Genomic DNA, 13265 nt, shown 5'->3' with positions numbered 1-13265 from the left:
CCTCGTTCTATTGCTTGTTTCTGGCTTTCATACCCTTTAAATGTAACTATATATACACTAGTTAATATTCATTTAAGCAGAAATAACATTGTTTTAGGTTACATAACTTTTTGTCTTTTCCTTTGACAATTTAACGAGGTAATTAATTTTAATGGATATTAAGGTATATTGTGACCCGCCTATGGAAACAAATTACTGTGCAATATTTTTAAAAAGCTTTCTTCATTTAAAGTAGCTCACTTCTGAAAGTATACAACGTTCCAAGACAGCCTTTTACCTGGCATATTAAACAACGCAGCCAGGCTACGGATTACGATCTTGCCACTTGTTTAGTAACAGTAAGGCAGGGTTTAGATTTTTATCTCTGAACGGGGTTGAGTCAAACTGGTTTAGCAAAAGACACCTTTTGAGCAAAGCATTCTCATAGTGAGTATGTGGAGCTAGGTTACAAGCATTTTCAAAAAATCTTCTCCCCCGCTCCCTGGCACAGGAATACAATTGCTGCCCAAGGAAGAAAATGATCGGAGCCTTTTTCCCTTTCCCCACTTCTGAAACGGCACCCCTTCTACTTGATTTAAGCATATTTTTTCATCCCATTTACCACTACTCCTTTACCCCTTTGAAACAAACTTATATCATATTCCTTCGAGATAAGGCATCAGAACACAATTTCTTATATTCCCATATTCTGGCTTCTAGGTGTTGACTCCTTTAATGCACTTCTGCTCTTCATACACATTTCAAAATGCACCCTTCTGGCAGTTTTCCTATCAGGTTTTAGCCTTGGGGCGTCATTCTTTTCAAGCTGTTTACTTTGGCGTGAGGTTACAATGGTGTAAATCCCAAACTCTCTGATTTTGCCTTGAAAGAGTTAAATAGATACACATATATGTATAAATACCCATAATAACATCTCGGCAGCAATCCATTCTCAAAGCAAAAATGATATTTATTTTAAAGAAATGTGATCTGCATTCAGTACATATCATTTGGACACCACACTATTATATACATATACAAGACATAAAAAATGATCGCTTTTACATATCGAAAGAACACTGTCGATAATGAGCCGATTTACATGGGGGGGGGGGAGCGAGGGGAACAAACCAAACCAGTGTCAATATGGGACACTTTCCAGATTGTCCGCGAAAAAACAGACATTCTAGTTTGATGGCGGAGATATATAAGCCCCAATGAGAACTTACCCTCAAAAATGTATTATATAGCAAGTCACTTTCATTTCCTGGGTGACCTAAATTAGTATTTGTTATTTTTGCAAGTGATACAGAATAATCATAATACTAAAAATATTCTCTTCGCACGATAGCAGCCTTATTTTTAGGGGGTCCCGTGCGGCGAAAGGATATTCAGCTAATGTAACATGACAGGCTTCTGCTATAGGGACGAGGCTCTCCATACATTTGACATCAGTGCGTGAAATAGCCAGAGATATGAAAGGTTGTGCACTGGAGAACTTGCGGGGGGGGAGGGCGGGGCTAGGCGATTATACAGAGTTACAAAATAACATTCAGGTTTCATGTCTTTGAAACATAACAAATCTACATTTGCATTTAATATACTGTACACGGTTAACGTTATCGATGGATGCTCGAGGGCAATTAGATATTCACAGTCGGCGGACAGTAGAAGAGGGCAGAGGAATAAACTAAAAATGCTGTTTATTTCTTTGTTTTGTTTTTAAATAACCAATTGAATCATCAAAGAGTTCGAATGTATGTTATTATTATACAGACGTATCAGATAAATATTCGCATGTGTTTCTTTCTGTCTTTCCCCCCCTACCCCCTCAAACATTTCTTTGTCAGGTAGCGTGAAGGTGAGGTGTCTTAGATTTGCTAACTACCTTTTTCTCTTTGACCCTGCGGTTCTGGAACCAGATAGTGACTTGGCGTTCAGAAAGGTTGGTGGTAGCCGAAATTCTCCTTCGCTTCTCTTTGGTAATGAATTTGCTGGCTGCATACTCCTTTTCTAGTTCTTTCAGTTGGATTTTCGTGTAGGGGACCCTTTTCTTCCGGCCCCTACGGTAGCTGCTCACTTCTGGCTGGAGAGGTACCACATCTGCAAGATGAGACAGATAAAGCAGTTACATAGTTCTACTCCCTGGGACCGGATGGAGGAGAAAGATAGACAGAAAGGGGAAGGAGGACTAACTCACTGAGAAGAATATCAATAGATTATCGTGGAAAAAATGCTGGTATTCCAGGATATATTTTCTAGGTGGGTTTTCACATATAAACAAGGAGCATCAATTAATTTAACAAAATATCATGCAATACAAATCCAATGGACATTCATACCAGGTAAATTTTAGGTGTGGTTTTAAAGTTTCTCCCTTCTTTTTTTTTTAACCTCCAGTAGACTTTAATATCTCGCTTTACCATTACTACCAGACAGCGGGGTACCTGCAGTCATTAATTTCATAATTAATGACTGCAGGTACCCCGCTGTCTGGTAGTAGTTTTATGGCTCAGCACGATAGATCGCAGCACTTTGGACAAACAAATAGTTCCTTGCTGTGGACTCTGTACCGCCTGTCTTCTGCAGCGCGGGTACCATTTGCAATCTGAAAAAGCTTGGACTTTGCTCGACATCAGCTGTTAATTTGCAGGTTGGGTTGATGCATTTTTTAAAAAAAAGTGACATGTTATCTTGGTTCTCTCCTTTCTTGAGAAGCACCAAACTATTAAGAAAGATTACCCCCTGCGATTATACCAGAGATTCAATGAGAATCTGAACGCGTGCAGAGCTCGCATAGTCACTTTTGCCTTATTCTAAGGCTGTTCGCTGCCAGACCTCAGTAATGAATCGCATTCGGGCTTTGCACTTGCAAACCACAATCATTTAAAAAAAGAATTCCAGATATGAGACGATAAAAGGCGCCTTATCTCTGTAAGGGTGACAAAGACACTAAACCAAGAGTCGCAGACTATTCAGCGCAAACTCCGTTCCATCACGAATTTAGGCAGGTATCCAAAGTCCATTGTTATAATTGACAATAATGGATTTAAGAAAACAACAACACAACACCGTCTTTCTCGAACATTTTGCACAGCTGTTCTCTTTATTGTTTGCTATAAGAATGACAGCTCCAGTAACATCTACTAAGGACTTCTATAAAGGCCCAAAGATACAGTAATAGGAACCCCCCACACACATACTCCGCCCATGGAAATTCTCCATAATTTATCAGTACAGCCCACAAATGAAACGGGGATCAGTGAACCCATCATCCAAAAAAATCACTTATAGGTGAGTAGACTCTCTGCCTTCACCGCAACCCCCCTTCAAAAAGCACGCACATATTTCTATCCAGAAGGTTACACTCTCCTGAATGTTATCTATAAAGAGTTCAGTTTTCTCCAGGTTTGGCAAGTGGATCTCTCCCATCAGGTTTTCACACAAAATACTGTATCTAGGAAAGAGAAGAATCTGCTAGCCAGCTATTTCCCTACCAGTACTTAGATATTTTTTGTTGTTGTTCTAAACAGGAAAAAGAAAGCATTTTAATCAATGTTTCCAAAAGAGCCATTGAAACCCAACGATCTCTAAAGGGGATTTCGGAGATTCCCCCTCCTTCTTCCTTCATTCAACCCGGTTAAAAAAAAACCTGCATTATGCCACATCATTCTACTTTATTTTCTGGCTGCCTATCTGGCCTCTCTGTTACCATTGCTGAGAAATAAAGCCGGGTTCAGGTACCCATACATTTCCAAGATGAATGCTCTTTAGGTGTGGGACACAAAATCTTCAGTTCTGCTTTACTGCAGTGCATTCATTCAGATCGCCAGGCCTTGATATTAATTGCGAGGAAGGAGCCCTGTAAGAGGCGGTGATATTTATTTCCTAAGCAGCAAGAGAGCAAGGCGGAGGAGATTCTCCCAAACTCACAAGCTTTCCGGTTGCTTTGCACGCTGTAACTCATACAAGACTTCTAACTAGAGGAAAGGGGAATCATTGCTCTGTTTTTTGTTTGTCTCACCCCATTCCCCTAACAAGATTCATTTGTCACTTGACACCAATTTCTGTAATTGCAGCATGATTTACTGTACCATTACAAGCCATCTAACATTTCTAGGGAAAGATTAGGAGGTGAGCCGGCACTTTTACGCTGCCTGCGTTCGGAAACTTGGGTGGAAGATAAAAAGAAAATTTTAAAAACATAAAAGAACAGAGGCAGACCCAGCTGGGTGGGGCGACGCAGGGGAGACAAAAAAAAAGGAAAGGAAACTGACACACTTACTTTTAAAGCAACCTCAAGCTCACGGTATGTATTTTGATCTAAGCATGATTGCTTCACCTTCTTACCCGTACGTGTTCATACACATAGTACTGCACAGAAGGCATTCCAAAGCGATTTTTACCTGGCGGTTAGTAAGCAGACAAGCATGCTGGAGCTCAGAATACCCTACCTGGGAAAGGTGACTTCCAGAGATGGGTAGACTGTGACTGCTCTTTGGAGCAATAGACCTGCCCATCCCAACCATTGGAAAGAGCCCAGTGCTGGTATCCTTCCATGGGAAGCAAAGCGTCATGCCTCGGCTCGGGGTGGCCACTAATACCTGGCACAACTGACACGTCCAAGTAACCAGGGACCGCCTGGTAGGAGCTGGCAAAGCTGGGGTAAAAAGCAAACTCTTTGGCCCTTGAAGGTAGTTCTTCGCTGGGGATGGAACTGCTGGGTTCGGGGTACTTTTCTGCCGGGTGGTAGGAACAAGGTTTTTGTTGTAAGTTCACGTTGTGGGAATGAGACAATCTGCACCCATAATAGCTGCCTCCAAAGGGGTAGCCGTAGCCCAGCGTGGCGTTGGAAGAAGCTGGTGGCGGAGGGCACTGCCTGGCAGCTTCCGGAGCGGGTATATCCGTGTAGACAGAACCCTGGTGAGTCCCAATGGTGCTGGAATGGCGACCCAAAGTTATTATATCCCTGCAGTGGCTCGCTGGGCAGTTCCCACTTAGCGCCTCCATGGCTGGGGTTTTATTCTGGTTATTTTCATTCGGGTTTTCCTCATACACGTACATAAAGGTATCCGCCCAGCGTGGATGCAGGATCAGTGAAGTCGTCATATCATGGTCTGCCTGCGCTTTTTAAAACTCGACTTCCCAACCAGAGACACCTAATTTCCCCCACATATTGTTTACGCAGGAGCATGCGCAGAGATGGGTCCCGTTCATTAAGAAATCCTCCGGGCCACGTGACCTGCAAATAGCTCTCAATAAATCTGGCCCGGTCACGTGTTCCTCAGCCAGTCCTATCTGCTAGTCCCTCCTGGCTTTGGGAAGGGAAGAGGCAGCTCCCATTGGCTGCTTCTGGGACAGAAACAGAAATCTTTAAAGGCAATGGGTGACACCCACTGACTGTAATAAAGGAAAGGACTAAATAAGGGGAATGGGAACTCAATATTTGGCCGACACAAAGAGCTGGGCTTAGACATGACGTTGTATTCTAACTGCCTTCAAAAATCTCAGGGATATATATATATATCCCTGAGATTTTTATACATACATATATATATATATATATAAAACTCGACTGGGAACAGTTTGAAAGTAAAATATCATAAAATAAAACCGGCCAGTGGATGTGATCTCACTGAAGTGTTTCATTCTTTGCTTGCATGCCTTGGGGGCTAAGGAATGAGACGGCTCCTTTATTAGGTGGGAGCTAGATGGAAAAAATATATAAACACCAGCACCATCAAAAGGAAAATGGAATGAAGGAGGGGGAAAGGATCTCTGATCTCAATAGTAGAATATTCTTCCTTCCCTCCCCATTGCCCATAGATTTCTAACAGACTAACAGGACTGGTCGGTCTAATAGTTTAGCCTTCCCTGGTAAACCTTCTTGGGCTTTATTTTTAATTCTTCAAACGCTTTTAATGTTGTTGTCCGCTGGGATATTAGGTGAAAGAAAGACCTCGACTTCACTGTAACGCGTGTGTAATCCATTCCCTTTCTGTGTATTTGTATGTGTGTGTGTGAGCGGGGTAAGTAATAATTGGTCCGCTTGCTTCAAAATCAGGGTATACAAACTATACATGTGATTGATCATCACTTTAAAAATATTAGAAAAGAATATCTGGCTTTGGACGAAACATGGGATTTGCGAGGTTTAACCTGTTGTATATTTCTTTGCCAGGTGCCTTTCTATTCCCTCCTCCCCCCAGCTATTTTTCTAGTATTAAACCCAGCTACCACGAGAAAACCCAACGTAAGATTGTAATAATGGATGCCTCCAGAACGCTTTATCCTCTTGTTTCTTCTATTAATCCAGACTAATAATACTTAATCTTTCGTGCTGAACAAACTGGGAAGGTTTTAAGGGGATTGGCCGCGATTATATTATCAGATCCTATTATGAATGTTTAATACTTCAGTAATAAATATTGCAGCAACAATGTGGGTTATGGAACAAAGGGGAGCAGGTCTAATGGTCCAGTGCTGATTTGTGTGTGAACATAAAAGACAATAAATACAACTAGAGTTTATAAAACGTAAACAGGATCCAAGATAGATGGATTATAATTAAACAGACGAAATAGAAGAATAGCAAATTACTTGGCGAGAGATTGATGGGAAGATGCTTATGTGGTCTTGTCCCCCTCCCCTCCCTTGGAGAGCAAAGTTCCCTAACTTCATTTCTGAGAAGTGGGTCATTTCAGTCTTCATTCTTGTAATGAGGGGAAAGAATGTGAATTTAGGTGTGTGAAAAAGTAACAAGAAACTCATGCTGATTCCCCCCTCCCAAAAAAAATGATAAGAAATAACTCACAAAGCAATTCAGTGTAATAGGAATAAGAAAGCCGCTGGAGAAAGTTAGACGAGGTTTTTCTTTTCATTTTTAGAAGATGGGGACTCTAATCACCCAGCCATGGCTTTTCTGCATTATCCCCCACTTTTAATGTTACCCAAGGTTTTTAAAAGAGGATATTCCTCCTCCGGGGAATTTTTGCATTCTGGAGTTGGTCAATTGAATGTTCCTGAATGAAACAGTCAGACAGAGACATAAAATTCCATATCTGAATTAGCTGTGTATTGTGTATGTAAGATTTTAAAAGACCAAAATTACAATAATACATGTATCAAATAAGTATTATTTATTCACGGTATATGTTCTATAGCTTACATACCATGTTAATTGCGGGGTTTTTTAAACACCCATTTTCGGAGAGTCCTTTGCAGCTTTTCAGTAGCATTTTTTCCTTAGTAAGTCGGGTGAAGTCTTTTCACCATTAAAAAAGAATCTATAGGAAGTTAAAAAACAAATATTCCAATAACTCAAACCAATCAGAAAAGTAGCATTTCAGGGGAAGATGTGTAAGCTGCGCTTTTAATAAACTTTAAGTTTTCCTACGGGAACGCCATGTCGTCGAAAGCGATTTTCAGAAATCCTTGCCTAAAGTTTTTTTTTAAAAAAGTCGAAGTCCAAGGTCAAGGCAAAATAGACAACCCAGTTACTAATCAATGTCTAGACAGACAAGAATGAACTTCACATATAACGTCTAAATGACTTGCAAAGTCCCCGAGAAAGTATCAGTACACAAGAATTATTCCTGCTTGCTCTAGGAAAGAAATCCGGAATGCGACACCTTGAAAGGATCAAAACTATTTAAAAAACATAGGCAAATATACCAGCGTGAATTTTTTAAAATAAAAGATTAAATACATGGACACACACACACGAAAATCCGTACACTTTACATTCCATTGAATGACTTCACTTCATCTAGAAACCTCCAGGAGAAAATACCTCCCTGGTTTAGATGGTTGATGGATATAAAAGCAACAAAAAGGTTATACATAATTTGAAAACTGTTTTTCCCCCCGCTGCGCGAGCAAAAATCCAATTCGCCTTACCAAAGGACCTTACCCATTTGCCACCCTTTATTTTTGAATATTGTCTGAAATAGTTAACATTTTGTAGCTTAGGTCCTGTCTATGGGGTGTGTAAGGAGGATTAAATGTTACATTTTAAAGATTGATTATAAGCATAATAGAGGCATAATATATCATGTATTATAATCGAGGGAGAAATCAATTGTTGAACAGAGTGCGTACCAAGCGCAGAAGAAAACCAGTGTATAAACATTAAGGATTTAAGGTATACTTCTTCAGTAAAGCAGGCAAAGTAATAAATACAAATAATAGAGCGATCTTTTCCAGGTTTATGTAAGGGCATTTACAGTTCCTATTTCAATGAAATATAGATTTAATTAAACGCTGAATTTTACAATTCAATTTATTATTGCGTGTTGCAGACAGAAAATTAGGACAACAAGGTTGGAGGGCGGGGGTGAAGGGACTCAGAAATTCTCCGGCTCAGGGTCCAGGAACACAATATCCCAATTAAACTGTGGTTTCTGAAAACTGCAAAAGAAAGCAGGAGAAAGAAAAAGCCCAACTTTTCGGGAAGGAGGTAAGGTTTTTCCAAAGCAGTTTATGTCGATCATCTTCTCTGTGTTCACTTTGGAGCTGCATTTCCATTTCAGACAATTGCTCAGTGCTATCTCATTTAAACGGGCTGATTTGTCTCAGATAGCAAGCTGTGGATTGATCGCCAAGAGTAAATTCTAGTGGGTTAATTAAATTAAAACTGCTCAGTAACCTTTACGCCCCCAAATATGGAACTGCGAAGCCTAGTGCTGACCATAAATAAAAATCTCCAAAAGAAAAATGAGCAATTAGAAATAAAAGCAGATATGTGCCCCATAGAATTCATTGGGCGGTAGGCTGCTGTTCTGTTTTTTTTGACTGCTCTCCAGTCAATTTTCAGAATTTTCTGATCAGAAAAATGGCAGCAAATGTTGCAAAATCGAAACAGCTTGACTTATGACCTCACATCATCATCATCTTCATTATGTATAGAGCCTTGAACATTTTGGTTAAATACCATGTCTTATGACGGAGAATATTTTTGACTTTTAACAAGCGGCGATTCCTGGTAGGTAGGTACAAATGGACCTAAAGAAGGAAAGAAACTAAATGAAGTAGCTGCTCACTGATAAAAACATGAATTCTTTTGATCAGGCTTCTCTGGTTTCTTATGTATTGGGGCTTCAGGGAGAGCTCCTGGGCGAGGTTTTTTTAAATTATTTTTATTCTTCTTATGATTTTATTTTACCAGTAGAAAAGAAATAATAGCCAGATGAATTTCACAATCCATAGAAAAGTAAATAATATTCTTTTAGCTGGTACAATGCTGCTTTGCAAGAACTGAGAATTCAAGATAGTCCTCAAATGATTCCATACCAAGATTTGATCCCGTTTTGTTTTAGTTCAGCATGCCTTCCACTAGGCATTAATTTTGGAATTTCATTTATTTTCCCCTCCAAAAGAAATATGCTGGAAATAAACACATACTGTTGCAGATGGACAAGGTATACTTTAGTTTTCAACGAGAGGGTTTAATGTTTCAATGTATTATGCTTATTAAATAGCAAAGACTTGCAAAACTTTTAAAAAGACAGATTTTTGAGTGGATGTACTTTCTGTCCAATGGCTACAGTATTCATGAAAATAATGATCTATTTTATGAGTCCATAGCTTTAAAAGGCCCACAGAAAATACACACCTACATCTAACATAGTCTTCAGTTACCTATTGCTTTCTCAGGCAAGGAAAATGATGGCTAATAAGAAATGTACAAACAGCAGCAGATCGTCATAAAACTATCTGTAATTATTCATCCCTTCAAGAAAAACGAATTGGGTTTGATGAGATAGAAATAAAAATAAAGGGTCTTTGTTTCAATTTAGGATTGAAAAAGGCTAAGAAGAAATGAATCAATATACATTCCCCCCCCCTCCCCGCCACACACACACTTTGTGTTGAGATCTGAAAGATTTTAAATCTCCCTGCACTTAGGTACATTGATGATTTGTGAGTGCTTTGTGCAAACGTTCTTGCCTTGTGGCTTCAGAAAGTTACACATCCACAATACATACAATGAAGAATGGCAAATATATTCTTTACATTACAGAGAAATCAGCTGGATTTTTGTCAATGTCTAAAAACCCCAATATAATGTCAAATAAAATATATACATAGGCTTAGAAGGAGATCTTGCATTTCCATCATGTGTTTAGGGCAAAAAGGAGGTGGTATAATCATAGGGTTTTGAGCCACAGGGGAAAATAGAATTCGTGGTATGCAAAAATTTGGAATCAGTATATAATTTTCCCACTGGCGTATCAAATGTAGTCAACAAACTATGACATTGCATTTAATGGTCTATCAGGGATTTCTAAGAAAAGCTTTCCCATGCTATCTCTAATGTACTTTGTATAAATAATAGCCAAAGTTGAAATACCTTTCCAGACTTTTGGGAGAGTTCTCTGTTCCATTACATTCTCAAGAAAATTAACGGTCTTGTTTCTTTCAGTTCCTGGTTGAATTAGTCTAACTATCCGGGAATTTGGGGTTGTGTCCAGGGTTTAGAATCTTTGTGCATTCTGGAAGGGTCGTGATCAAAGTATGAATACAATTAAAAAGAATCCTTTTGAGATGCTTGACAGAGGTTTAAAAAGAATAACCTCAAACAGATCTACCACAATCGCCTAAAAATCTTGTCTTCGACTGGAGGTGCTCCCAGATGCCAGAGTCAGAATACATAAAAATATCATTAATTTGTTTGAAATGACTGGGCATCATTTGAGGAAGGGAATTTTGTTACTTTCCTCCGTGTTGGGCCAAACTGGTTTGAATGGAAGTGGGCCAGGACTGACTGTAACCTTATGTGATCCTGTCTTTCCTTCTCGGAACTGCTCATGCTCTTGCAACCTGCTTTAGCAGATGCAGAGTGAGATGATTTCATATAGGCCACTCGTATTTTGTGGTTGATAGCTTGCTTTCAATATAATAATTTTCTTTAGGAATTAATGGATGTATATATTTATTAAAATCTAAGTCGCTTCTTTGTGCTTCTTCCCCAACCGCGAGTATCATCCTTGCCAACTTTTCTTCTTATATTCTATCATGAAATCCTCCCTCTAGGACCTTATGCTTCAAAACGCGGGGCGTCTTAAAAAGTTTCTACCACTAGGAAATGCTTGGTGGAGGGACTTTTAAAACCAAGTCTCCATTTCTTCTCCTCCTCCATCTCCAGTTGTGCGATTTTTATTCACGGTGCCTTTCATTTTGGGCTCCACTTTCCCCCTGCCTCCTTCGCCCCCCGCTTCTCCCTACACCTCCTGGGCGCGACCTGGGAAAACAGATAAATAAACAAAATACCTCTTTGTCATAATAATCTGACACATCACAACCAATATGACAACCGCCTCCCAAATGGAGCTTCGCGCACTTCTTTGCTCTTGCTGTGTGGAAGCCCTTACAGAGCACGTCCAGGGGAGAGCTACCGAGTGTCAACAGGCGTCTGCATGAAGACAACACCTCCATCTCCCTGCATTCTGCCCCCCAGACTAACTGTACTCATCCCCCCTTCCACCCTCCTCTTGATATGTGGGTCTCATCGACGGGACAAAAGACTGTGGGGAAAGAGGGGTTATTTGCAAGGCTAGGGGGCGGGGAATATCTAAAATACACAGAACCTGTGAATTCGCCCTCCTGTCTTCTTTTTAACACAGCTCAGATAAAGCAGGTAGGAAATGGTTCAGAGGCAGACAAATAAAATACCTCCTTCCATTTAGGGCCTTGTCTCATCGGAAGTCCAAGTTCAATTCCAAGTTAAAAGAGGCGGTAGCCTACACCACTGACAAAGAGACGGGGCCGTGTTGGTCGTCTTTGTGTCAACAAGATGATCACCAGAAAGGGCTTTTATAACTTTTCATCATTTTCTCTGCAAATTCTTCAGAGGGAGCGAAGGAAATCCGGGTACCTTGCGGTCCTTTACAGCCCCACATCACTTTAGAAGTAGACACTTCTTTCTACTTTATTTTAAAACCAAGCTTTCAGAAATCTAGAGGAACTTTTGATTCTGGAATTTCAATGATTTGGGGTTTGGTTTGATTTATTTGTTTTTCCCCCATCCTGATGCCAACATAGTTCAAGATGCATTTCGAAGGACAAGACTGCTTCGAAGCCAGGACCAGTCCAATGTAAGAAAACTCAAGTTCTCCTCATTATACAGCAGCTTGATATACCAAATATTACTCAAAGTCAGTTGTGTTAGAAATATGTAGGAGTGTGTGTCCCCCTCCAAAACCCCCCACTATATTTATTTTTGTCCACTTAATGTGAAAATGAAGTATCTTGGGGCTATTTTTGAAATAATCGACTAACCAACTAGTGTGAAATATTTCCAGAGTTCATTTACATTTAATGTGAAAGCAGAAAGTAATATAGAAGTTAATAAAAAGAACGAGGAGTACTTGTGGTACCTTAAAGACTAACATATTTATCTGGGTTCTCTGTGTATATATAACTTCCTACTGAATTTTCCACTGCGTGCATCCGATGAAGTGGGTTTTAGCCCACGAAAGTTTATGCCCAAATACACGTGTTAGTCTCTAAGGTGCTCCTCGTTCTTTTTGCGGACACAGCCTAACACGGCTACCCTCTGATAGAAGTTAATGGAGATATACTATTATGCGTTATATATAAAATATGTGTCGGAAAATAAGCGGCAAAAGAAACATCTCGCTGCAACGGGAGAACGTTCTGCTCCTAAAACTATTGACTCGCTCTAAACTTTTTTTGTGGTAGAAATTTTCGGTGAGGATCTAGCAATGACAGCACGAAAAGTAAGACGTACTAAAGCTAAAACAGGAACATCCAGGGGTTAACACGGAAATCCCTCCCCCTCCCAACCCAAAATTTGTCTCCAGGTTTTATTCCCATTCTCCACCGTTCAATCTCAATATGCTTTTAGCTTCTTCATCTCACGCCCGACTTTTTATCTGGAAAGTAGCAATATTGATAATAAACACAATGTACCGTTAGCCGTAGGATTCTAGAGCCCGGTAAGCTAGGAGGTTGTAGTCTTATTTTACAAAGTAAAAGCCCCCAAGAATATTTTATTTTAACTATTAAGGGTAAAACAGTGCAACAGTTCCATGCTTAGTTACATTTTACCACTAAATACCCATGTTAGGAAAAGTTTAATGGTTCTCTCCCAGAGAGAGAGAGAGAGAGAGTTTTCAACAGCTCCCCAAATTTGCACAAAGTTCTCAATAGTCCTGTCTTCAGTTACAAGAAAAAGGGTATTTTGTTCAATATTGTATTTAAAAAGTGACAATTCCCCCCTCCCCTTCGCCTATTTGCTGTCATGCCCTCTTATTCACATAACG

At 39.9% G+C, this 13265-nt stretch overlaps 1 protein-coding gene across 1 annotated transcript; it reads right to left on the bottom strand.

Annotated features, from left to right (window-relative positions):
- Positions 1-1488: 1488 nt before the first annotated feature.
- On the bottom strand, positions 1489-5091 carry HOXC13 (homeobox C13). Its single transcript, XM_054013029.1, has 2 exons — positions 4434-5091; positions 1489-2082 (listed from the first exon to the last, which is right to left on the bottom strand). The coding sequence occupies exons 1-2, from the start codon at positions 5086-5088 to the stop codon at positions 1826-1828; spliced, it is 912 nt and encodes a 303-aa protein (XP_053869004.1). The 5' UTR covers positions 5089-5091; the 3' UTR covers positions 1489-1825.
- Between the last annotated feature and the right edge of the window lie 8174 nt (positions 5092-13265).

Source organism: Malaclemys terrapin, chromosome 23 (assembly GCF_027887155.1).
Source record: "Malaclemys terrapin pileata isolate rMalTer1 chromosome 23, rMalTer1.hap1, whole genome shotgun sequence".
Classification (NCBI taxonomy): Eukaryota; Metazoa; Chordata; order Testudines; family Emydidae; genus Malaclemys; species Malaclemys terrapin.
Note: the sequence above shows the minus strand (reverse complement) of the source record. Positions and strands in the feature narration are given on the sequence as shown.